This window comes from Pelodiscus sinensis, chromosome 2 (genome assembly GCF_052426305.1).
Source record: "Pelodiscus sinensis isolate ZL-2025 chromosome 2, ASM5242630v1, whole genome shotgun sequence".
Lineage (NCBI taxonomy): Eukaryota > Metazoa > Chordata > Testudines > Trionychidae > Pelodiscus > Pelodiscus sinensis.
The window spans coordinates 197,423,774-197,450,501 of NC_143053.1; the positions used below are offsets into that span (position 1 = coordinate 197,423,774).

Genomic DNA, 26,728 nt, shown 5'->3' on the forward strand with positions numbered 1-26,728 from the left:
GTGTGGCAGCCACAAACAGCCCTCAGTTCCTTTGCAATTCAAAACCCTTTGTTAGCTGATCACTTTAAAAGTGGCAATGGAGGAGTGTCGTGGGATCCACACAGACTACAACATTTACAAAAACCACAATCACTGGAGGGCAAGTAATGGTGCTTTCTTAAAGTATGTGTCAGTGTGGATCTCACTGTAGGTGACTGGCACGCAGTGTCTTCTCAGAATGGTGAAGTGAGGAGTTCTAGCCATATCAGTCTCACGCCCTCTTGAACATTGTGTCTGCCCTGGCTGACATGTCAAGGGGATAATTCTTAACAGCTTGTGCCCTGGTAGCACCTTAAAGCTCAAAAGGAGATATTTTCCAGTACGCTGATAGCAGGTGGAAGTGAACTGTGTCATCCACTTGGAGATCCTTTGACAAGATGACTTGGCCCTGAGATGGGCTGGAAATGGCCACCAACAGAGAGAAAGGCAGCCCAAAAGGCTTGGTTCTATATAGAAAAGCTCTGTTTACATTCAAGGCATGCAGTTTCCTCTTTCCTGACTTTAAATGCTACTTATTCATAGCTAGAAGATTCACCACAAAACCAATAACTCCAGTATACATACAATGTAGTTGCCATATGTAGATTCTTAAAATATATATTAGGAATAACACTGAAATGATTCCGTCATTTCCTGGCCTCAAATGAAGCTGTGGAAAGAACACAGCTGAGATAAAAGTCTGGTTCAGGTGAAATATCAAGATCACCTGATGAAGGAACATTGATTGGGGTAGCAACATCACCTTGTCTCCCTGGACAGATATATAAGGCAGTCCAGTCACAAAAACCCCAGTAATGCCAACTGGGCCATGGTGGCTGATAGTGGTAGAGCCCTGCAAAGGAGGCCAGTAGATTACTCTGTGTTGTTGATAGCTGACCTTAGAGGAGACAGTTTGCTATTTGAAGATGGGGACATTTGCCTGGGGACAGTGAGGATGGGGTAGACCTCCTCCAGAGACAGTATCAAAGTGTATGGCACTCTTACTACCAGGATCTGGTACCTACAGGTGCTTCAACACTGATGGCTGTTCCAGATCTCCAATGGTCTCATTCTCTGTGTTCAGCTTTGATGCTGAGGGTTGAATCATAGAAGAGCCCTGATGGGTGCACCGGCTAAGGATGTTAAGTATCATTTAATTCACTAAATAGAACAGTCGATGCATTTTTGCATCAACAATTCGATTAATCAATAGGGTAGTGCTGCCCCTTTGAAATGTCCTGATCCCAGGTGCCATGTGGCACTGCCGCTCTGAAACACCACCGCGGCGTTTCAAAGGGGCAGTGCCACACGGAGCCCAGGATCAGCTGTGCGGCTCTGCCCCTTTGAATTGCCTTGGCGGCGTTTCAAAGTGGCAGTACCGCATGGAGCACAGGATAGAGGCAGCAAGGGGGTAAGCAACTAGTCGACTTTCTGATAAGCATTTGCTTATCGGATAATCAACTAGTCGCTTAGTCCTTAACATCCCTAGCACCAAAAGGGTCTTTGGCATTGGAAGCAGTTTTTTCTCCCCAATTCTTGACACTGTGCATGGCCTGATGGATTTATGTCTACAGGTTTCAGATTATCTATCCTTATGGGAGAACACTAAGCTCCATTTAGAGTCTGCCTCCATATTTTAAGAAGCCCCTCTACATGACAGACTTCAACAGCAGGGGGTGTAAATGCCCATTTTGATGCTGTTGATATTGGGATGAGCTTTGCTGCTGAGGTGTTAGTGCTGTTGGTAGCTTGTCTGCTAGATGGGGCACTGGATGTTGCTGGCTTCTTTACTAGCAGAATGTTAGAACTTGTCTCCTCAGGGTCAGAGGAGACCTTCATGGATTGTTCCAAAAGTTGGAGCTTCAGCCTCATGATTTACATGTCATAGTAGAGAATGACATGCACACTGAGCATCTGCTCAGAATGTGCGACTCTCCTAGACAGCTGAGGCACCGCACCTACCATGGTCATCTTTTAATACAATTAGACCATCATAGGATGAACAGTTTATGAAGCTCATAGATTTTGTGTCCACCATCTTAAGTACCCCTCTATGGGGGGGGATCTGTATGGAGGGGTTTCGCTGTCAGTACTGAATGAAGATAGGTTGAGGTGATCCCAACAGTCAAAAATCAAGGTCATCAGAAGACTTTTAAATAGGATTTTCAGAAGGCTTAGCCAAATCTAAGAATTTTAATTTGTACCAGGGTGGACCCCACTGTAGTGGGTCATATGCTTTCCAGGTTCCATCTCATTGCCATTGGTGGAAAAAGGAAAAGAGGGAGGCTCACCCTTAATGCACTTTTATGGAAGTCTTAGGAGATCCAGAGATCATGTGTGGCCCTAAACAGTCTTGCATGCATGAGATGAAAGCACAACTACAGTGGGGCCCACCCTGGCACAAATTCAAAGAAGAATTGCCATTAACTACATCTGTAACTACAGTTGTATTATAAAGTGGAACCTAATTATTTATTGTCTGTCACTTAGGAAAAATTATTGGTTTTTGTATTTTTGTGACCATGTGTGGTCATATTACAAAACTAAATTAATATTTCTAACATATATTGAGCTTTGCTGACGGAACGCACTATGCACTGCAAGTGCAAAGTTACTCTTCTAGCTTGTTTATTCTCATTTGTAACAGTGTAGTTTTAACCTTTGCGCTCTGATGGAGGCTTAAATTGCCTTTTATTATAGCTCTGTTTCAAAGTAGAAGCTGTTCAAGGGTTATTTTGCATGCAAATTAACTTACTTTTTGAGATGAATCATTAGATATCTAAGTGTCTCATAGTGCGCAGCAGGAAGTAGCATCAGCACTTCATGGACAGCTTCTAATCGTTCATCAGGATTTGAGATTTCTTTAAAGCACAAAACAATGTTACTAGCTTTACACACGTAAACAGGCAATAATGCAAGAAGCTACAATCGTGTTACAAAATCATTTATAAAGACAAATGGTTCTTGAACATGCTGCTGGGGATAAATATTACATTTACATATGGAAAGTTTGTGCCAGGATGCAAAGGTAGCTAATAAAATGGTTTTAACCTGTGAAGCAATCAACAGCTGAGACCGTGTGTGACTTTAAGTTACTTTTTCACCTGCATATCTGCTTACAGCAGCTGAGCCTTCTTTTATAGTGTTTTTAATATTCTGACCTGCATCTACCCTTCATCTAGTCTCTGATTTTATGTGATGTCTGGACTATCTGCCAAATAAAAATGAGTGTCATAAGACAAGACAAGACACTTGGGTTCAGCTGAAGCAGTGTCAGGCTTTATTCCAAGTACTACACTTAGCAGGTGAGAAGCCAGGCAGCTGTTGCACTGACCAGTTGCTGACTGGTACTTGCTGAGTACTCAGATATGCCCAATACAGAGTAAGCTATACTAATTCACATCCAAGCTCTACACAGGCTGCATGCGTTCCTTACAATAGGCATTTAAGTTAAATGCATCCTTTGAGGGAGTGAGCAAAATGCCAAACATTTGCTAATAAAACTAAAATCAAATAACACAATCATGTATTGTAGATAGTGGCGAGGTGGGAATTGTGATGCTTAATTAAAATGTTTGGCAGTATTCAATTATCTACTCAGGAATTATTTAAGAAGGATATGGCATTATATGGTCCAAGCTGAGTCAGTAATATTTTCTACACAATTTTTCATCCACAAGTAGAAGCACAAACAGATTGAACTAAATGTCTGTATCATGCTTTTTAAAAGGTTGGTAAGACGATCAGAGCATGTTACTCACAAGTTTTTGGAATTTTATGTGACAAAGGAAGAGAGAGAGAGAGAGGTGTGTAATTGTGTGTCTTGTGTGTCGTGTGTCGTGAAGAGGAAGGGAAGGAGAAATGGAACAGTAGTTTAGAATGTTATGCTTATTGCCTATCCATGCTGCTTTGCTTGAAGGACAGTTTTAAAATCAGTGGGACACAGTTATTAAAAAAATTCAGGATTTCTTACTAGAAATTCTACATGGATTTTTTCTGAAATCTTTTCAGAGTACTACACTAACCTACATTCAGGGCAATTCCATTTCAGCAAGTTTCTATACCATTAACAAAGAAACTTGAGGGCACATCTCACTTCTTCCTCTGCCAGCCTTGCTTTGGAGCCAGAGCTGTCCTGCTGCACAAGGGGAGCAGAGAAGATAAGCACCAACACAGGGAATGTGCACCCTTCTGCTTGCCATAAAGCCCAGCTTCATAAGGACTCCACTGCATGCTCCTTCACAGTAGCAAATTGGGCTCAAGGTACGAAAAGCAGGATCTGGGAGCTTTATTGACCATTCCGGTCTTTGGTGTGTACAAGAACAAGCACTGCAGAAGCTATTCGTCCTGTGAATAAAACAGCAGCTTAGGTACAGCTCCATTACTAGTCTGTAGCTCGTAGAAGAGAGGAAAGACACATCTTTCCCTGTCTCTAAGGATCTCCCCCCATGCCAAGCTCAGTCACTGGAGAATGGTTAGTCATTTAAGCCTTTAAAGCAGAAATGTATTTTTAGGACAAATGCACAAACATATCTCAATACGGCAATCAGACTGGCTCAGATCTGCAGCTGATGGAAGCTGTAGCTCCCTTCATCTTAGAGAAGCTGCCCTGGATTTACACAGCCAGTTATTTTTAACAGATGCAGGGGAATAGCTCTATATCAACACTAATGTAAATACTCCATTTAAAAGAGGAAAATGATGAAAGAGCAATGAACAAAGCAATGCATTTGCTTCCACTTTATTAAAAGCTTGATTTTTTTTAAATAAACTATTTTTAGGAGAAAATGTACTTAAAAATATTGCATTGTTATACAATTCTTACTGGCTGCCTCTATGAACTTGGAATAGGTCTCATAGGTGATAACAGGAATTGGCAAGTCTCTGAAATACAGCTTCAGTGCTCCAGCAATAATGTTTATGTCTGGATATAAACTTGCAGAGATATCAGCCTTGTCACCATCTAGAAGAGAAGAAATCGTTTGTTAAAAAAACTCATGCCTGTTTGTTAGATGTTGACAACATTCTAATACCTCGCTTTTTATATAGCGCTTCTTACACACAGATTTCAAAGCCATTTAGAAAGAAGATAAAAATCACTTTCCTTATTTTACAGGTGGGGAAACAAACACACAGAGGTGAAGTGATCACCAACTAGATCAACAGCAGTTGGGAAAAGAACACTGCTCTTTTGAGTCATGGTCACATGATAGATTTGCTAGGCCACAATGATAAACGGATCATAGAATCTTCTCTTTGCTTTGAACTTCTCTGTTGTCTTCTAGACTTGTTTTCCTATCCAGTTTATGAACAGTTTCTCGTAAATATCTAAATTTAAATAGTCCCTCCATGGCATTTAGCCACATAAGTCATGTGGTACTGTTAAATGATTGGTTGACTTGTGCAACAAAAATTACACAAATTTTGAATTTCATATATTTTTAGCAGAATCATCCAAAACTCCCTTTCAATCATATTAATTTAAAATTCACAGTTGGTGATAGTAAAGCCTGACCACTGAAATATATGCTGAAAGGGGAAATGAAAGTATTGCAAACATAGCTGAATCAAAGTTAGTTTTCAAATTCAAATGACTATTCACAGATATTTTTCCACCATGCATTCTGCATTTGTTATATCTGCAAACGTCTTTTCCTTTCATCCCACAGAAGAGTTGGAGAAAAGGACTAGTTTTTATGCATCAAATACCCCTTTCTTCTCTCAGAAACTGGCCATATCGGTGGCAGGTTATATCGACACTTCTGTTTGTGTGTACAGATTTCAATAACTTGACATCCACATTTTTCTTCAGTGAGTCTGAGAACAGCTTATCACCCTCTCACCGCTCTGCACCCAACAGTGACAGGCTTGCTCTTCTTTGCCTTTTTTTCAACCAGCCCCACTGAAATGTGAACATGTCATACCCAGTATGCCCATGCACAAGAGTAGTTAGGGTGGTAGGCTGGGACTTTAGAGGCCCAGGTTTAACTCTGGGTGCCATCACAGACTTACTGTCTGACCTTGGGCAAGACACTTATTCTCTCTTGGTTTCAGTAGCTCATCTGTAATGAGAGTAGTACTTCCATACCTCAGAGTGTTGTGAGGATAAAGACATGAAACACAGTGAAAGAGTTCAAATATTAGGGTATTAGGGGCCCATCTAAGTACCTAAAATAGATATGTGTATATGCCCTGTGTACCACTCCTAAGGTGCTGGTGACAGTCTCTCTCAAGAGGTAATGTACGGTAAACATGCTCCAGTTTTGTATTTATAATTTTCACTTGCAGGAGTAAACAGCTCATGTTGATTCTAGACATTCTGTACAAACCTAAGGAATTAATCTTGAAGGAATCTGTTCTACTGTCTAAAGCATGCACATAACTCTCATTAGCACTAAAAGGAGTTACATGTTCTCATCAAGAGAAGATTATGTGCTTAAGTGTTTAAAATAATCAGCCTTTTTTGCTATAGATGAGTAATCTGAACACATACATCAGTATTTAATTTAACACAGCATCCATACCTCTAACAGAATGTTTACTCTGCCCCAATCTCTTGTTTATCCACACATACTTGGTATAGTAGCATTAGAATTATAAAACATTGTTTGGGCAGCTCTATTTAATTGCTGTACACTGCTAAAAATGCTACACTGAAAACAGATGCTTTCAGGAAGATAGCAGCTGCATTAAAACAGATATGGCAAAGCCAAATGTTGCATCCATTACTTGTTTTTATTTAACAGCAAGGTCACTAGTACACTAAATGAAATTGCTATGTATTCAGTGTTTTTACAGTGTAGTATTGCAAGTATCCTTAAATTGGCACTCCAGATGCATAAAATGCCACGAAAACATATATTTCATTTATATATTTGCTTGAAAATCATTGTAGTAAAAGTATATTTAATCCATGAATTAGTCATCTACAAAGACTGTGGCACTTCAAAAATACACCTAGATCTATCAAAAATGGAACTGAATTTTTTTGAAAATATAATGAAATAAAATACATTTTTCTCTTATATGAAAAGTTGTATATTAAAAATCTTCTCAACAAATACCTATTGATGTTTTTTCCCCTATTAAAGCAACTCTAGCAAGCTACATTTATTTTCTGTTTTCCCAGGATGGCTGGATTTATATTTAAAGTTTTTAGAAAAGTTCAAAGCCATTAAGGAAGAAGTGTTAACTCTCAGCAAGTGGAGCCTAGGGACAAAGTATAAAACAGAGACGCATCAGTGCTATTAACTTGAAAGAAACTAATTAATTTTACAATACTTTTTTTTCCTGTGTTACCATAACTGTCTACAACTCTGCAATAGAATATATTGTCACATAGTAGCTGTTATGATGTCAATACCAAAAGCTTTTGTGGACTAGTCTCTAAATATTTAATTTATTTAGCACACATTAATATAGGACAACTTAAGTTTTCCTGTTCTTTCCTCCCGTGTAATAGCTCTTCTTTCCTTTTGTTCCTTGCTCTTCCCAAACCACCTGTTATGTCTAAATTTGGACTCTTCATGTCAGGGACCACGTCCTTTCTTTTTTGTATAACTGGCACTACTCTTACACTAAAATTACATTTCCCTTCAAAGGTCCTTGATCCAGTGGTCCTATTGTGCCAAACAGAGTCATTGTGAGATTTGCCCAAGTTAAAGACTTGATCCTTTGAAAAACTGTCAAACCCCAAATCCAGTAAAACAGACACTAGCACACAGTTTACACAAATCCAATAAAAGTCAGTATGCTTTTGAAAGCTCTAAATAATATTTAACAGCATATTATAACAAACTTATTGTGCAAGCCAATCAAAGAAACAACAGCAAATAAAAGGACAAAATGCGTTTACTACAATGGCGACTCTGTGGACAAGTTGCATAATGAGTGTTTTCTATGCCATCAGAATGCTGCAGGTCAAAGGCAGTACAGAGAACCACTGTTGCTTTACAGCATACACATTCATTAGATTAAATAAATCCTTATTATTCCTTAGTCTAGTTAAAAATCGCTGAAACAGAACATTGTCACAACCTCAATAAGCCTAATTCTCATTTACACTAAAGCCCATTTACACCATTTTGGCTGTACAAAGGAACTTACTATATGAAAGAATGAGGCATACCTCCCTGTTTTAAAAATAAATATTTTAGCTTCATTAGCATTTATCAGCCTGAGATGATACATCCAGAGATAACAATCTCTTCCAGTAACTTTTTAACTTTTAAGTTTCAGTTTCCTTTCTGATTTATGTGTAATAATTTGTAGGAACAAGTCACTGCCCCTTTAAGAATCCTGTGACAGCTGGGGTAAAATTCTGTTTTCATTGTACCCTGGCAAGTCTAGTTTAAGTCAACAGGAACTTCTCCAAACTCTTCCCTTCTGCAACTTGTGCCTCTCCCTACAATTTCCATACGGACATCTACAGTTATGATGTGGAGACATAGTTCACATGGCAACAAAGCTTGTATGTATAGTCTACACAGCAGCATTATTTTGAAATAATGGCTGTTATTTAAAAAAAAAAAATTCTATGTGAGCATCTACACAGCAATTCCGTTATTGCAAAATAAATTTGAAATAATGGACGGCTTATTTTGAAATCTATGTATCTCATTGCATAAGGAATAACGCCTCTTTCAAAATAGCTATGTCAAAATAGCGGTATTGTGGATGCTCCACTGCTGCTATTTTGAAATAGCTCCTCCACAGGACCATTGAAAGTAATTACTCCCCACTGCTTCCTGGGGCTCTAAATGGATAGCGTGTCCACATTAGAGGAGCCTGCCTCGGACTAATTTTGAGGCTTCCCTGTAGTGTCGACATGCTATTTTGAAATAAGCTATTTTAAAAAAAAAATCAAAATAGCTTATTTTGAAATACGTGTGCTGTGTAGACGTCCCCTACGTTAACAGTGGCAGCAGAAAGGATCCCAGCATTCAATACAGACAAAACATATGCCATATGCTCTTAATGTTTTTAAAGTTATACTTTGAGAATGATCACTTCAGAATCCTTCCTTTTGTGGTTAGTTTTCTTAACCAGTGTAGCCTTTACAGAAACTTTCTTCCAAACAAGGAAAACTTCAGGTGCAATGTATTTCTAAAATAATGTGAACTACACCATTTAAAATGTTTATTTAAAAACGGCAAAAATAATATTTGAATTGAGAAAACAGGAAAGAAAAAAAAAGCTAAAGTTTTTTTTTTTTAAAGTGATGTAATTCATGTTAAGGATCTACTCCAGATCACCTAACCTGGAAAATAAGGCTTTTTTTAAACAAGGCAAAGGGAATAATTCAGTTGTCCAAGGAATGTCACTGCTGACCATTCTTCCTGTGACCAATGTTCCCTCTAATCTTTTCCATCCATGTAAAGAATAATTTTTATATGCACCAATACATTTGTGAATGTACACCACCAAGAGAAACAAAAAACCTTGCAGTGGACATTCTGCAACTGGAATTTAATCTCTCCTGAGTGGCCGCACAAGCAAACATCTTACGGGGAACATTGTCTGTGACCACTTCAAAGTTTTTGTACCATTACCAGTCCATGGTTTCCACCTTCTCCCCAAGGTGAGCAGAAGCCAGGAGTAGCAAAGATGAGGGAGGCATCCACAAATGCCATGCCCCTTGGTAGCAGAGGTGATTGACCAGTAATCCAAAAGTTTAGGGAAGAAAATACACTTCTGGAGTCACTCTAGGTTTCTCTGTCCCTTTCAATGCCATTCACTAGGCATAGGGGCTGGACTTTCTTGTGATGCAGGGGAATAACGGGTGGGTTGATGGTTTCAGTGCTTCTCTGTTCCTTTTCTATGGCAACTCCATCTGCTAGCATTGAATACAGTCAATTTTCTCTTGAATAGCCACCCAGTCCTAAAAGCACAATCGAGGCAATTTTGGTGTATCCAAAATTCAAGATGGTTCTTCATGTTTAACAGCAAGACAAATGTGCTTGGTCCAACTTCAGAGCTCACTAAACCCCACTACTCAATAATATGTGGAGGGTTTGCCATTATCAAAAACATCTCTCTGGCATATGTGGCCAGGTGTCCTCCCCAGGACTGAAGAGCCACTACTCTTTTCCATTCCACAGTCTCTTCAAACCGGTTATGTTCTCTTCTATGCCACCAGAGAAGCCCATTCTGGTAGAAAGGCAGGAGTGGCACCACAGCAGAGGAAGACACAAAAGGACCCTGCAGGACCTGCTCATTGGCAGAGACAGAAGTCAGAAGCAGTTTAGGTTTCTTAAAGCAAATGAGGATTGGCCTCTTAGGCAGGCTGAGCTTTGCTGGCACCTGGAGAACTGCACAGACAGTGGAAGAATGTGCAGAGGGAACAGGATCATGTACTCCAAAAATTCTTAGTCCAACTGCCGGCAAAACACTTCTGAGTCTTGCTTGCTGCCATCTCACCAACTCCTCTGCATGAACAAGCAGCAGTTTCTCCTCTAGTCCTCCACTAACTGCCTATGGGTATGTCTACACTGCCACCCTAGTTCTAACTAGGGTGGCTAATGTAGGCATTCGAACTTGCAAATGAAGCCCGGGATTTAAATACCCGGGCTTTATTTGCATGTTCCCGGGTGCTGCCATTTTAAAATACCCGGTAGTTCCAACTCCCTGCCCACGGCTACACGCGGCACAGACTAGGTAGTTTGAATTAAAGCTCCTAATTCGAACTACCTCCTCATCAGGAGGAGTAACGGTAGTTCAAATTAGGAGCTTTAATTTGAACTACCTAGTCCGTGCCGTGTGTATCTGCGGGCGCGGAGTTGGAACTACGGGGCATTTAAAAATGGTGGCACCCGGGAACATGCAAATAAAGCCTGGGATATTTAAATTCTGGGCTTCATTTGCAAGTTCGAATGCCTACATTAGCCACCCTACTTCCAACTAGGGTGGCAGTGTAGACATACCCTATCAGACTGCTGCTGAGGTGGTGGATCCCTCCACCACCCCTCAAAAGGAGGAACATGCTGGATGCCTGGCACAACATCCCCTGTAGTCACTTGAAACCCCTCGGGGGGGGGGGGGGGGGAGCCCTTTGAACAATCCGAAGGAATAATGAGCCTGATATTCTCCTTGCAGACTGGCTTATGTTTAGTCTCCAAATGCCACACAGAAGACACACCCCATTTGTTCCCTTCCACCCCCACCCTCCAAGGGGGAGGTTGAGGAGAGAGATTCAAACACAGGAGAGATTAGAACACATTTGAGGGAATCTGGCCTTTTGTTGTATATTTGATCTTGTTGCAATCTCTGTGTTTGATGCATGTGCAGTAAAAGCCAATGTTCACTGGTGCGTGCACTGGCTTTCGGAGTGCGATCAATACATTTTCCACATACCCATCTGAGACATTTTCCACATGATAGATGGGTCAGCAGGATTTACAGCACATGATTGTGGTTTCTACATGTGTAGTGCCAAAACAATACAGTGAATTCGGTTCCTCCTTTGCCTCTGACCCCCCCTCCACCCCAGTCACAAATTTCCAAATGTTAAAGAAACCAAACACGCAGGGGTCATTACAGTGAACTAAACCGTGAAACTGTCACTGTCCAAACATTGCAGAATAAAAGACAGAAGAGAAGTCACTTGAGACAAATTTATGGCTTTGTTAATGACTTAATTGATAATAGACAAAGGAAACAAAAATAAACTAACAGTGCAAATATATTTAAGAGTCTTCCTCACATCAAATCATTACCACAGGAAATAATGGGAGTACTCATTATAACAGTACTCATGTATAACAGAAATCATCGGAGTGCTCAAGTGTAGCAGCTCATAGGTGTTTTTGTGCAAGGAACGTGCACAATTCCTCAAATGTCTTTCAGTTAGCACAGTAACATCCACTGCAGTTTATTGGAACCCACTGAGATTTCTTGCAACCTATGTATGTAGCCGTGGTCTTTTGAGCTTTTCCAGCAGCACCAAAGGATCACATTAATGTCCCTGGCATAATCGAAAGTTACGTTCTGGGTCCCTAGTGTTCCATGATGCACGAGTACACAGCAGCACTAATTTTCCAGGCCTTCTAGAAACCAGGAGCTGTGCGCACAGAGGAGGATCTGGCTGCCTGTACCGGCTATGAAGAGAAGATCTGTCCTGTGCCCATACACTGTGAAAGTATTCCCTCTCAGCCTCGCATACACTGTGCAACCACAGCATACTACATTAATCCAAAATGTGCTGGCCACACTGGCAGCCATACAGGTCTGTGGGCATCACCAATGGGCTTTCGGGCACCCACAGGCACATGCTGCTGCTACCATCCCGCAACTACTCAGTCTGTAAGGTGAATTTCCTTTTTTCTGGGACTGGCAATATTGGGGTAACCTTCCATGAGCCACGATAGGAATGGGTTTGTGGGGTCCCCATAATTAACATTAGCACAGAAACACCATATAGAATAATGTAGTTTCAGAGGAATGAAGTCTCTTCTTCTCTGTTGCAATACAACCCTGACCTCCTGAGCACACTTGTGTCATGGACCTTTTCTAGATGCCCAACTTTCATGTTCATGAACTGAGCCCTATAGTCCACCAAGCCTTGTTGAATCAGTGAATAACGACTTTTGTTGTTCAGGATGTCACTGTCCCCTTTCAATGAGCAAAGTGTGTTCCACTGATGGCTGCTAGATAGTTTAGCAACCCCACCATTTGAAAGCCCCCTACCATTTTTTTAAGAATTTTAGTTCTGGCAACCACTAATGGGTAGATCACAGTGCTGACAGCCTGGCAAACCTGTAAAACCACTGCCTTGACAGCTGACACCCTAGTTCCAAATTGCTCTGCAACTGATCTGCAGCTTTCAGGTGTCACCAGCTTTCAAATGGTGGTACACATCTGCTTTTGCACTGGAATGCGATTTCCAAAATCAAGTGGTCTGACACTGGAGAGTTGGTAAAAGCTCCTTGTGCAATTGATTGGTCTGCCTGTCACATGCAGCCAGTAGGTATCATCCCAGGTTTCCAAAACAATGTCGCCCCCCTGCACCGTGATGGTTATGACCAAAAGCGATGACCCAACCATGGGAATATCATTGCCATCCCAGCATTCATCACACCTGTTTCTTGGGATCCCACTGGATTTCATTCCCCCCATTCAGCCATCTGTCTTTACTATCTCAAACTTGTGAGGGCCAATTCTGTCCAGTACCCAGTACTGCACCATGGGAACATTTGTGCAGTGAGTAAGAACAGAATCATATCTTCGTATGTGTGCTCCATGTCGCCACCACAGTTTGGTAGACGCGAGAGGCAAGTGGCAGCTGCCATTGCCAAATGTGTGAAGGTGGAGTAGAGTACCAGCAACACACAGCAAGGTTCCCAGAGCATCCCCTGGAATGCAAAAACTCAGGCTTACCACCCCAAAGTGAGAGCACTACCATAGGAGACATAAACAGGACAGTGTGAATGCAGGTATATGCCCTGTGCTCAGCGTGTACCCATTCTCTGTTCAGCACATGTGGACATTTGGTACAGGATCTGGGATACAAGTGCAACCAGTGCATAGACAAGAGCCCAGGGAAGCATGCAAACGCAGAAGTAGCCTGCATGTGTGTAAATTACACACACATTGTTGCATACAGTATTATCGCACTGTTGGTCCCAGAACATTAGAGGCACAAGGTGCGTGAGGTAATATCTTTGATTCAGATCAGGTTCTGTTGGAGAGAGACATGCTTTGGTTCTTACATAAAGTTGAATACCTGAAGAGCCTGGTGCAAGGTCAAAAGCTTGTCTTTCTCATCCCCCAGAAGTTGGTCCAAAGAAGGTATCACCCCCTACTTTCTCCTCATGACATATGCATAGACAGACAGACAGACAGACAGTGTTATTAGATAAGTGGTGGGGGTTATGTGATTTGCGAGATCCTTTGGGTTTTTAGGTAAGCATTCTTCTATATAACATTTGCTAAAGGTTTTGCAGAGTTTTTTTGGACCCATAGTATGAATTCCCATATTTGAGGTAAATCCACTTGCCTATTGAGACGACTTCACTTGGAAAAATTTAGCATTGAGTATAATACTCAGTACAATGCCAACTGCAGTCAGCCTTTCTAAACAAAGATAATTATTGTTTATTATTATGTGCTTAGAGGAGCATCCACAATGTGATAGATGCCGTCCAGGTCTTCAGGAATGTCTTCTGTCAGAGGTGAAAGGCTCCCTAGCCCATTACCAGTCATCTGAACCTTTCACTTCTCTGCCTACACTCATTTGTTGTATGTTTATCTACTTTATTCCAACTATGAAATATGATTATATTCATGTGAAAAATGCTACAGTAATTGGTAATAAAAAATCAGAGAAAAGGTAGGTAACATTCTGGACTTCTGCTTATAGTTCAGATATAATGGAGGAGGAAACTGAACACCCAGATATCAGTAAAAAGAGTGTCTTTTTAAAACAAAAGGTAAACATAGTGTCTCTGTAAACCAAAAGGTCATATGAAACCCAACTAATGTGAAAAACACAGTATACCTCGATCAAAGGCCATCTTGACATCTTCAATGTGTTCAGTGAATCCCGAGACTCTGTAAAGGCCCTCTGACTTTAAACCTGCAAGGTAAATAGCAGAAATAAAGCTAAATCAGGTAACAACTATCAGATATCAACAGATATAGATCAACAAATATTCAATCTAGTCAAATCACAAAATCAAAAAAATCAGTTCTTTTACGATAAAGTGGGTTTTACTATTGAAAATTTATGCACAAATAAATCTGTTAGCCTTTAAGGTGCTATAGGATTTTTTGTTATGTGTTATGTTAATAATCCTATATATAAAATGTGATGATAGCAATAATTTTAATGTTAAACTTCTGAGTATTTTAAAGAAGACTTCGGGTCATTTTTAAAGACTAGAATTTGATTACCTTTTCTGGTATTATTAGTTTAATAGGGAATACAAAATATCAGCTACAAAATACTGCCATTTGTCTTCACTGGCAGCACATGGTGTGATCACCTACTGTTCAGTCTCTTGTTTTTCAGTCTGTAATTGCTATAGCTTTACAGTCTGCCTTCCCTATGTCTGTGTTCTTAATGATGTATAGAGATGCCAGCAATTAACTCTACCTTCCTGTGGCCCTTTTGGCTCTCTTTTTTTGCAGTCAGTCGGTATGACCAGCATGCGCTGTTCTTTCACGTAACATTCCTTCCCACTGTTCTTTGTCTGACTGGACAAAGACTACTGCTAGCCTCCACAGATCTTCTTGCACTATTTCCACCTCTATAGGAAAGACATTTGAACCAATACAGCACATACAGCTAGTCAAAGTGATTTACATGGATGTTATTTGTTCTAACTCACTGATTCCTATTGTGATCATGTCCAGGTGATCACCCAGCTAGCAGACACAAGCCATCCTCAGCTACTGAGGCTGTGTCATGACCACAATCAATATCCCAACAAGAGGGTATTTTTAAAGTTCTTACCACATTTAAGGTATTGATAATGAAAGAGGGCAACCAATTTAGTCTTAATTGAAATTTGTAAAATAAAAAATATGTATCGATCAAATTAAATATAACTTTCTAATATTTCCTTTGCTATTGTTATAATAGTTATGTTTCAGTAAATGGTTCTCTCTCCTTCCACTTGTCCTTGCAGTAATGATAATCCTGGCTCAGATTTGCAGAGCAATACAGAGGATTGATTTAGCTGCACATCTTCTATTAATTTTAATGGAAGAGCTGTGGCTACATCCCTTACACTGCTTTCAAATCCTTATGTCTGGCGGCAGCATATTGCCATGCAGATTACTAGCATGTCATAAATTCAGCATTTAGGATCTCTGTGCAAAACATAGTAATAGAGATGTAGCCGTGTTAGTCTGATCTTGCTGAAACAAAAGACAGGACTATGCAGCACTTTAAAGACTAACAAGGTGGTTTATTAGGTGATAAGCCATCGAAAGCTCATCACCTAATAAACCATCTTGTTAGCCTTTGAAGTGCTGCATAGTCCTGTCTTTTGTTTGTGCAAAACATGATTGACAGGGGAAACGGGGCTTATCAGGTGGCACAACTTACATGCAAGGCCCTAACAACAGACACAACCATTAGCTTGTAATCATTTTGCAGCTGGGGTTATGGTAATTTATAAACATGGAATGCATTTACAGGCAGTCCCCAGGTTACATACAAGATAGGGACTGTAGGTTTGTTCTTAAGTTGAATTTGTATGTAAGTCGGAACTGGTACATATTGTAGGGGAAACTCTAGCCAAACATTTCTCCAGAGCTCAGATTTATTCTCCCACACCTCACTTCCCTCAGTCCTTTATTCTCAAGCTGAGGTGTCTACTGAGAAAAGCCGCTCTGCGTCTCCCTGATCTGCTGGGGGGCGCTAGCTTCGCGTCTCCCTGGTCTGCTGGGGGGAAGCAGCTAGTGCGGGGTTGCCTCACCCCGTTTGTAAGTAGGGATCTGATGTAAGTCGGATCCATGTAACCCGGGGACTGCCTGTATAGTAAAAAAACAAATCACAAGCTGGCTTTTGGCTATGGCATTAATTAGTCAGAAACAGAATGTAATGTGATTTCCATTAGAGAGAGACTTTCCACAGGTCACAAAATGTTGCACTCCTCTTTCACATTTTGTATGCACCATTTCCATTCATTTTTGCTCTCTCGCACATGGTGTTCTGAAATAGTTAAAAGTAAGACTATTCATAACTTGCATGGAATTAAACTCTGATTCCCTTGAAATGAAAATATTGTCCATATAGCTGTCAAAAGATAAATGAACCAAGTGAAAAGACATCAAAATGAGTTTAGGGTTTGCTGTTTTAAAAGTATAACATGAATAGCTTGTATTTTAGAACAGATGTCTAATATATATTTTAAAAAGCAATTTAAATAATTAGCATTAGGAAATGACAGAAATAGACTTTACTAGTCAATGAAAAAGAGTAGAAATTTTATTAAAAAACTATTTCTGTCCACTCTTATCTCCTTGGGACTACTTTTTTCTACCAACTTGATATGTAGTCAAGGTGGATTTAATTTTTGTGTGTATCTGCTATTCCTTGAACACAATTCATGTAATAATTATAGATCTAGTGACATTCCATAAATGTCGAAGAAAATAATTGTCAAAGAAAATAATGCAAACCTCTTGCTTCTATTTCTCGAATGCATATATCCACAACCATAGGTCTCTGTGTGTTATGGGCCTTCACTAGTGTAGTGAGGTCACAGCAGTAGACTCTCTTGATCCTCTTGAGGTCTGGTTGACAGTCATTGGGCACATATTTGGAACACTGTTTGTGTACATTCAACCCACAGTCTGTAAACAAAGTGTTGCAAGAATTAATATTTCCATTGATAGGTTTTACTAAGTAATGGTTTCATGAACCTATACAAACAAAAAGTGAAACCCTCATCCCTCAGACTAAACCAGAACAAACATTAAAACTCTTCATACTGCTCTCAAGTGACTCCCGTGGCTGACTTGACAGGACTTGGTGACATTTAACACCCTGGAGAGAGGATCACTGCAATGCTGGAGTTTCTGAAGAGGGAACGGGGTGGAGGAATCCCTGAAAACAGTGAGAAGAGCCCAGACGATGACTGTCTTGAATCAGCCCCAAAGGGCATTACCAAAACCAGAGTCAGGAGCAAGCACTGCACTCCAATGTATATTTCGCAGAAGCTTGCTTTCTATTGTAAATAATTTCCAGTTCTGCTTCTCACCGATTGTACATGTAGCGGAGTAAAACAAAAGTGTGCTTGTTATTTACCAGATCCCATATGCCATAATCATCCAGGGCACCTTAACATTCCTGAAATCATCATTGGTAGGCAAAATATCTTTAGCATGTTGATGACTGGCTGAACTACTAACATTTTAAACCAGTCTCTGAACTACATGAAACACGACTCCATACTATTTTCCATAAAATGTCAATCAAACAAAAAGAAAGAAACTGTCACTAAAAAAAAAAAGAAACCCTGAACCTTCTATAAGTTTAAAGGAATCAGTTTAGTTTATTTAGTCTCTTCAGACAGAAACTACTGAATAATGAATCATTGTTTGGTGAAATCTAAGTAAATCTGGCCAGATGCATTTAGGATACTCCCTTTATTGTTTTTAATGTTCCTGCAAATCATTTCATGTAAGGTTAAAAAAACTTGTTTATCAACTTAGAATTAAATGTTGGTAATTTAATGAGGGAGAGTATTAAGCTTTGTCCTAAATAAATAAGCTTTTTGCTAAGGTTAGATATTTTAAATGAGGGGAACAAATCCCACTATATTCATTAGATCCACATGGTCAGTTCATACACATTTACATTGAGGATTAAATAGCTGGATCAGTAAATGGTTATTCATTTTCCTTTTTAAATTCATTTTATACTCTATCTTGCTACTGACCCATCTGTAGGTAGAGAAGATGAAGTACAGTGCAGTAAGTGGACTACATACATATTGATATTTTAAATTTATAAATCAATTTTATCTTAAAGGATCTTGAAATTGCTTTACAAATTTCATGTGGAGTCACTTCACCCACTTCTCAGATTCAATCTAATGTGGGGTTGCAGGTGGCAGCTGATAATTCAGCGGTGGGGAACCGTATTTGTGGGCCACTGACTCCCAGAAAAATCAATTGGGAGCCATGCACACGGGAGACGGAGAACGAGAAAGATACTCCTCACATTCCCCTTGCACACCAGAGCCTTGGGGGCCCAGGCTAGTAGATTTTGTGTGCTCCAGCCCTGCAGAGGAGTTGTGGGGGGCTGAAGCACCAGTGCAGGCTCCCCAATGGTGGGGGATGGAAACCCTGAGCCCTGGGGATCCGATCCAGTCAAACTGGGGGCTGCATCCCGGTCCCGGGGCCTTAAGTTCCCCACCCCTGTGATAACTGGTGCACTTTAGCACCTATAGGGTTAAGGCAGGAAGTGAGAGGGAGTGCTATCTTCAACTGAAAGTGGAAGGAGAATTTGGGTTAGCAGAACCTAGTTACCAAAATTTGCATGTGGTGCTTCAAAAAAAAATTAATTCCATTCCTGCATCATACAAAATCATGGAGTAATGATCATTGGTTTATTGTAGCAATGTTTCAAACAAAAAATAAAATTAAAAAACTATAAAAGATTAGCAAAGAAAAACAAGAAAGTTTTTTGGAAACAAGGACAACATTTTCCCTTTTTATGAGAGGATACATTCAGGTTTGTTGCAACATATGGCATTTTCATTAGTCAAAGGTGATAGTCTTTTCCCAGAGAAAGACATTTTTTCAACAGCAAGTGGTAAGAAGATGAATTATGAAGTCTAGCTGCAGGCTGGCTTTGTGCCATCTTCATATCTTGTTCCTTATATTGTAAAAACATACAGACTTGGCACTGCCACAAGGAAGATGATTTACAAGATCCCAATGAAAAACCTAAGCCAAAGTACAGGGGCACATTAGTGCCAACTTTCTGCTATAAAGTATGTCCATGCAGAGATGCCTCTATTTCTAAACCAACTAAGCAGGAAAAATAAACAGGGACAATGTTTCTAAATCTTTTGTTTTGAAAAAAAGTTTTCCAAAAGAAAATTTAGCACCATCTTCTCAATACGTTTATATATTCTTGTAGGGCTATACAGCAGTTTAAAGAGAAGTAGGATAAATTAATTATCCTCCTCCTCTAAACTGATGCGGCTAGCTTCTCTGTTCTCCATATATAAAAAGGGGAAGCTCTCCCTCCCATTAGTATTCTTTCTTGCTAACCCTGGGACTGGATCCCTATTTCTGTGCAACTCCCATTTCTTACTGCTGTTAAAAAATTTGTTCCTAGTGCTCAGAATTTCTTAGAATCAGGCTAAACTAGAGCAAATCCAGCCTTTGGACTAATTAAATAGGAATTCCTTGTTATATTTTATGAAACTGTTCCCCATTACTTCCTCTCAGACCTTAAACCTGTATTTTCAGGAGAAAGAAGCAATATAAATTAAATTAATAAAGCTACCTGAACACCTGACTCCCTGAGCAATGAGGCCCCACATGAAGTTGGCACAGTATTCACACCAGTGTGGACCTCGGAATGTGTGGACCTGTAATACAATAAAAAAAAGGGGTCATCGGGAGGCAGATGGTCTGACAGATGGAACAAGTAAAAGAGATAAACAACAAAGGACTCAGTACGAGTAAGTCTTCAGCATACACTACACACTTCTTGCCAAAGTCGGTATAAAATCAAACCTGGGACAAGAAATGTGCTTTGATCTTTATATTCTCTTATCTCACAATAGGCCTATCAAAACACTGAACTGAATACTGTATGGCATAGCAACAATTTTTTTTTTTGGCTACTTGATGTGTTTCTTTTGTGTCACCTTACACTTAGTGCAGTGCAGATGCAGGAGTAGTAACTGAGTTTAGTCCACTATCAGAATGGACAAAAATAAAACAAATAACCCAAGCAGCTGTAGTAACCCCTATTATTGGACTAGCTAAAATAAAATCTGAGAGCATCAGAGATTCTTCAACAGGCCACGGGAAAGATAAGTGGATAGAATTCAGAAGTAAAAAATCTCCGCTTTCATGCTGTGGCCAAATTCAGTACATTTGTACAACTACTATTGATTTCAAGGTAACTTAACTGGAGTACTGAAGGCACCAAATCTTGCCCCTAGTATGTAATTTCAAAAGTTCTAATATTTTGAATACTGCATAGGTATTCATTCAATATGTTTATGATACGGTTCTTCATAAGTGCATTTGCACCATTAAAAAAACCCTAAACAAAAGCCAAGTGAAAGCCAGGAGTATTGAACAATTTGTGTAGGCATTCTAAGTACAAGTTGGGCAAACACCCACTTTTGAACATTTGAATCAATTACAGACATAGGCAAATTCCCCCTACCAAACCACCAAAATAACAAAAATGATCTCATGGAGACAAAACAATTAAATAGATCCTTATTCAATAAAATCACAGTCTCATTTTACTATAATCCCTGTATTAGTACAATAAGGGGGAAATAGCATGAAAAGAGCAGACAGTATACACAGTTTCTTCAGCTATCTTCTGCACAAAACACTTGCTTTACCAACTGCATTTTAAAGAACCTATAGTAGGGAGTCTTTTTGCTATTTTAAATATGGCTATGTAGTGCAAAATTACCTCTGGCACCTTTAAAGCCATTTGCAATTGGTCTGTTAGAATATGCACTTAATTTTCATTGACTGTTATGGTAAACAGTCAAGTATAGTCCTGTGGAAATGGACACAGCATGGGCTAGATGTGCCCAGAGACTTTATTTAACAAAATAAATTGTGCACACTGAGGCTGCTAATGCCTATCTGATTACTAACCCTTTCCTTCCTTTCTTCTTCTTTTTTTAATCCCCTAGATACTTTGAGGAAAGGTCACTACTAGCTGGGGGAAAAGTTTATTATTCTAAATTTTAATAAAGTATATTTAGTTAGGGAAAGTGCAGTTATTGCCCTTTTCCAACTAAATGATGTACAATTTTCAATCAAGCATACAGCTTGCTAATATCATGGCCCTGCTATGTCTAAGGCACCCCTTGCAGTATTATTGCCTTTTGCATTGAGTGTACTTCATCAAGAAACCACAGCTCCTGCAGTTCAAAGATTTGTCATGATCTTTTGGAATCAGAGCTATCGGTCTGAAAATACCACCAAACAAAACTACATAAAAATACAATGTTCATTGTATCACTTACATTATAGCTCTTGGCAAAATTAATCCCTTCTGTAACTACTGGCTTTGATGGTATTGCACCTGGGTGAATTTTGTCCCAAGTTTAGTTGTAACAGCTATGTACTGTATATCCTTAAATACTTCTCTCCATTTATCTTGAAAAACAAATACTAATTAATAAACCAAACTCACGTGTCCCTTACTGCTGCATTTTCCTGTTTCATTTTACTTTTTGTCTAAAAAAAACTCATTTGTTGTTTTTTCCTGCCTAAAATGAGTTTGTATTAATTGATGACAACATTGTAATTCCTTGGCAAAATGAAGTGTTTTAAATATCTTACTATCTTTCTAGTTTGAGGATTAAAAACTACATTTTCACTTAGCATAGCTTGACAACAAATTACTTCTAATTACCCATGTAGTCAATAATTATGTAACTAATTGCAGCTGTAAATCAATTACTATTTAGCGTAAAACAATGCTAATATTTCCATGTCTTTTGATACGAAAAAATGCTTGAGCAATTCAAATTATATTTCTGTAATGTGTTAGCGCTCATGTGAACATGTGCCAAGGGGAAACACTTCTTTGTAGTAAAACTTGTTGATAAATATGTATTTCTATCTCTTCTTGCTTAATTCCTATGTTGTCTTACAAGGATCAATTAACATGCATTTCCAGCTAGAGCCCAAGCAGGTGCAAAGGGCACATTCCAATTACATCAGCTGAGAATATTGCCCTTGGAGTTTTAGGCTTAAACTTTAAAATGTGACCTCCAACATAATGTAGGTACAAAATTGGAGAGACAATTATTTATGGCTGCAATGCTACCAATTTTAGAACTGTACTATGTAATGTGTGGGCTTACACCTACATTTAATTGCAAGCTCAAAATTGCTTGTTTCTAGGGTGTTGTTAATCTTTAGAGTCTCAGCATCTCTTGTTTCTCTTGATTCAAAAGCTAATTTTTTATGTAAAATGATTGGAAAAGGTTGTTCAGCATTATTAAAATTGCATGGTTTTACATCCAGGTTAATCGATAACATAGTTTCTAGGTTATTTAAGGCCTACTTATTCACTTCACATAGAGGTATTTAACTGATCACATTGTAGAGCATTTAGAATTTGGTACCTGATTATATCTTGGTCTTTTCTTGTATTAACAGGAAGTGGTCATTATTAATTTCACTGAGGAATCAAACCAGAGAGGTCATCTTCCACTGATTTTGAGACTTCAAAAATTCACTTAAACTTATTTATTTAATTTTACTTTCATATCTCCATGTGAAAATTTTGGCTGAAATTACATGTACCAAAATGCAATACCATGAAAAAGCCTGCTCTTGCAGCATTTTTGGTCCAGTTGAAACAGAGAAATACTGCTATTTCACAAGTAAAAACTGTGATCTTTTGAGATTTTTAGATGAAATGTCAAGAGGTGTGGATAAGCATGAATGTCAAGTAAGATACATATCTGAATAGGGTTGACAGGTGTCCAGTTTTGAACCGGACAGTCTAGTATTTGAGCTTTCTGTTCGGGAAACAATTTGAGAAAATATAAATGAGAAAATACAAATGTCCAGTATTTTCTAAATAAGATGTAATGTAGATTGTGATGTAATGTCAAGTGTGTCTGGTAGTTTTGATGAAACCATCTGGCAACCCTATGACAAAAAAAAGGTCATTAAAGTCTGGTAGCACTTTATAGACTAACAAAACATATAGATGGTATCATGAGCTTTTGTGGGCATAGTCCACTTCTTCAGATGACTGAAGTTATGATTTTGGGATATGAAATCTTGAAATAACTAGGCGAGGGGAAGGGAAGGGGGGAGAGAAAGAAAAGGGAGGCAGGAGGGAGAGAAAGCATCATTAAGTATCTGGAGATGGGTACTTAAACCTAAGCAGATAAAAATCAAAGTCAATAGATAGATTCCTAAGACAGGAAGGATACCACTCAGAGAGCTGTTAGCACCTTCAGTGGTTATCAAGTAGGTAGTGTCCTAGCAAGCCCATAGCAGGATGATGTCCATTAGCATGTGAATTGAATTTGCGGACGAACATACAGGGAAATTCCAGGGAACATACAGAAGCCTGTTGGTGAGCATTTCAGCCTGCCAAACCACAGTCTGACAGACCTGCAAGTAGCTGTCTTATCACAAACCAGCAACACAAGACAGATCCACAGGGAGGCCCTGGAATCACAGTTCATCCACAAATTCAATTTATTTAGAATTTTCATATCCCAAACTCACAACTCGGGTCATCTGAGGAAGTGGGCTGTGCCCATGAAAGCTCATACCACCATCTAGATGTTTGTTAGTCTTTAAAGTTCTACTTGATCATTTGTTGTTTTTTTTCTGTAAGAGTACATCTACACTTGCTCCCTAGTTCAAACTAGAAATGCAAATGTAGCCGACCGAAATTGCTAATGAAGCGGGGATTTAAATATCCCGCACTTCATTAGCATAAACTCACCCACACACTAGTCCGCTCGCCAACTCATTCGAACAAGGAAGTGCACTCCGGGACGCATTAGTTCGAATCAAACCCCTTGGTTCGAACTAACATTACTCCTCAAAATGCTGGTGTAAAAAATGAAGAGTAATGTTAGTTTGAACCAAGGGGTTTGATTCGAACTAACGCATCCTGGAGCTCACTTCCTGGTTTGAATCAGCTGGCGAGCGGAATAGCACACGGGCGAGATTATGCTAATGAAGTGTGGGATATTTAAATTCCTGCTTCATTAGCAATTTCGGTCAGCTACATTTGCATCCCTAGTTCGAACTAGGTAGCAAGTGTAGACATACCCTAATAGACTAACTCGGCTACCCCCTGAGTCTCGGCCTACCACTACTTTCAATGTCAACAAAACAGAAGGGTCTGTCAAGAAAACAGAAGGGTCTGTAGTCTTAAAAATATCACTTCAGCTCAGTCCTACTTTTAAGGCTGATACTGAAAGTAAGACTTTTGCTTGAGAAAAGACTGCAGAACCGATCCCAGAGCTATTTTATATTGGGCAAGGGTTCAGGGACAGTCTTAGTATTTTGAAATAGGCTGATATTTTTGTCACATACCCTCCTCCCTATGATCACACCACTGTCTACTGAAATGGGTGTAGGCTTTTGGAAGAATCATCAAGATAACTTATTGAGTCCCCTCTTTCATATTTTTGGATTCTCATGAGACTCTTTGTACATAAAGAATAATGTTGGGTGGCTTGTGCTGGTATCCTTGCATATTGTCAACCTTTTAAAAAATTGCAAGGGACAATTCTTTGTCATCTGAGGTCTTGGGAGTCAATAGCCCCTAATAACCCCAATAATGAAGGGGTCTGATTTACATCCTGGTAAACTGGGCTATTTTTTCTTGTCTTTCCCCACCACTGTTTATAGAATTAAGTGGACACAGTAGTATTACTACTGTGTAAGTGCTCAAAATGCTATGCCTTTGCTCCAGACTTGCTGTCCAGAGATATGGATAGTCTGTGAAGGAGTACAATAAAATAAATAAAATTGATTCAACAAAATGTATTTATCCAAAAAGGTGTATTCCTGCTATTCCCCTCTTTAGTTTCTTCTTTTCCCTCCTCCAAGTGAATTACTCTATTAATCTCCATGCCATCTCCTTTCATTTTCTTCATTTATATCTTGTTTCTTTGTATTATTCTCTCTCTCCAGCTTCTTCACTGAAAAGCAGCTTCTTCTTCATATTAATCTTCTCTATTATATACATATTACATATATCTTCATTAGTGCTGCTTTCTGTTTCCTTTACTTTCAACTCTCTACTACCACTGCTTCCATACTGTCTCTTGAATGTCCAGTCCATCTTTCTCTTCATGCGTACAATGCTTTGCACAGTCATTAATAGTTGTAATATCACCAAAGCCAGAGAGAGAATCCTTCAATAATAATAATATAATAGCTGCAAATTAAGAACTGCCTTTGGCAGACATGTGTGCTCTCCATATGAAATATGTGGTGCAGCTTTTAGGCATTTTTTTTGGTGTTTTCTAACTTGTTTTTAAGCTTTTTTCTTTCATATCGAAATGGAAGAGGAGATTTTCAGACATTCAGTTGGAAAGCAGGAGCACTTTACTTAACTGAATCTCCTTGAAATCAATGGCAGAACTCCCATCGGCTTCAGAGAAAACAGAATTGAATCCATTATCAGTTTTGTTTTGGGACAATGGAAATACTTCTCACAGAAGTGTAATTTAAAAAAAATCAAGACTTATGAAAAAAATTGAGTGTATATGCTATAATTTAAACCCTTACTGCTCACTAAAGGTGCGTCTATACTACACCATAACTTGGAATGAGATAAAACATTTGAGCTACGCAAATTGCATATCTTATTTCAATGCTATTTCGAAACAGCTTATTTTGTCATTTGGTATTGTCTACACAGCACCAAATTTTGAAATAAAATGCTATTCCAAAACATCCCTTATTCCTCATAGAATGAGGTTTACAGGGACATTGGAATAACAACCCTAAAATAATGGGCTTGCTGTGAAGACGTGGGATAGCTATTTTGGGATACTCCAGTAGTGTTGCAGTGTAGACATAGCCTAAATCTATCTAAACCTTAAACTATGAGTTCACTTTTAAGGTCCTACAATAATAATGGGTCAAATTCTGTCCTGCATTGGGCCCTGATCCTACAATCAGCTGCATCTGCATGCTGATGTCCTGAAGCATCTCCTTTGTTCCCCATCAATGTTCCTGTGACTTTGTGCTGACACAGGGCCCAACAAACATTACTCTCAGGCTGTGTCTAGACTGGCAAGTTTTTCCGCAAAATCACTTGATTTTGCGGAAAAACTTGCCAGCTGTCTACACTGGCTGTTTGAATTTCCACAAGAACACTGACGATCTCATGTAAGATCGTCAGTGTTCTTGAAGAAATACTGTGCTGCTCCCGTTCGGGCAAAAGCCCTCTTGCGCAAATCATTTGCGCAAGAGGGCCAGTGTAAACAGCACAGTACTGTTTTCTGCAAAAAAGCCCCGATGGCGAAAATGGCAATCGCAGCTT

General features: G+C 39.3%; 1 protein-coding gene and 1 long non-coding RNA gene across 2 annotated transcripts in view; one reads left to right on the forward strand and one right to left on the reverse strand.

Moving 5' to 3' along the window:
- The window catches only part of LOC149525414 (uncharacterized), a 168,754-nt gene that overhangs the window by 14,948 nt on the left and 127,078 nt on the right, over nucleotides 1-26,728 (forward strand). The window lies entirely within an intron of this gene.
- CHN2 (chimerin 2) overlaps nucleotides 1-26,728 on the reverse strand; it is a 193,648-nt gene that overhangs the window by 2,353 nt on the left and 164,567 nt on the right. The window contains exons 8-12 of the mRNA XM_075922141.2: nucleotides 19,988-20,072; nucleotides 17,146-17,319; nucleotides 14,513-14,590; nucleotides 4,844-4,981; nucleotides 2,774-2,879 (exon numbers count right to left, since the gene is read on the reverse strand). Of these exons, the coding sequence (XP_075778256.1) occupies nucleotides 2,774-2,879; nucleotides 4,844-4,981; nucleotides 14,513-14,590; nucleotides 17,146-17,319; nucleotides 19,988-20,072 (581 nt within the window). The remainder of the gene's footprint in view (nucleotides 1-2,773; nucleotides 2,880-4,843; nucleotides 4,982-14,512; nucleotides 14,591-17,145; nucleotides 17,320-19,987; nucleotides 20,073-26,728) is intronic.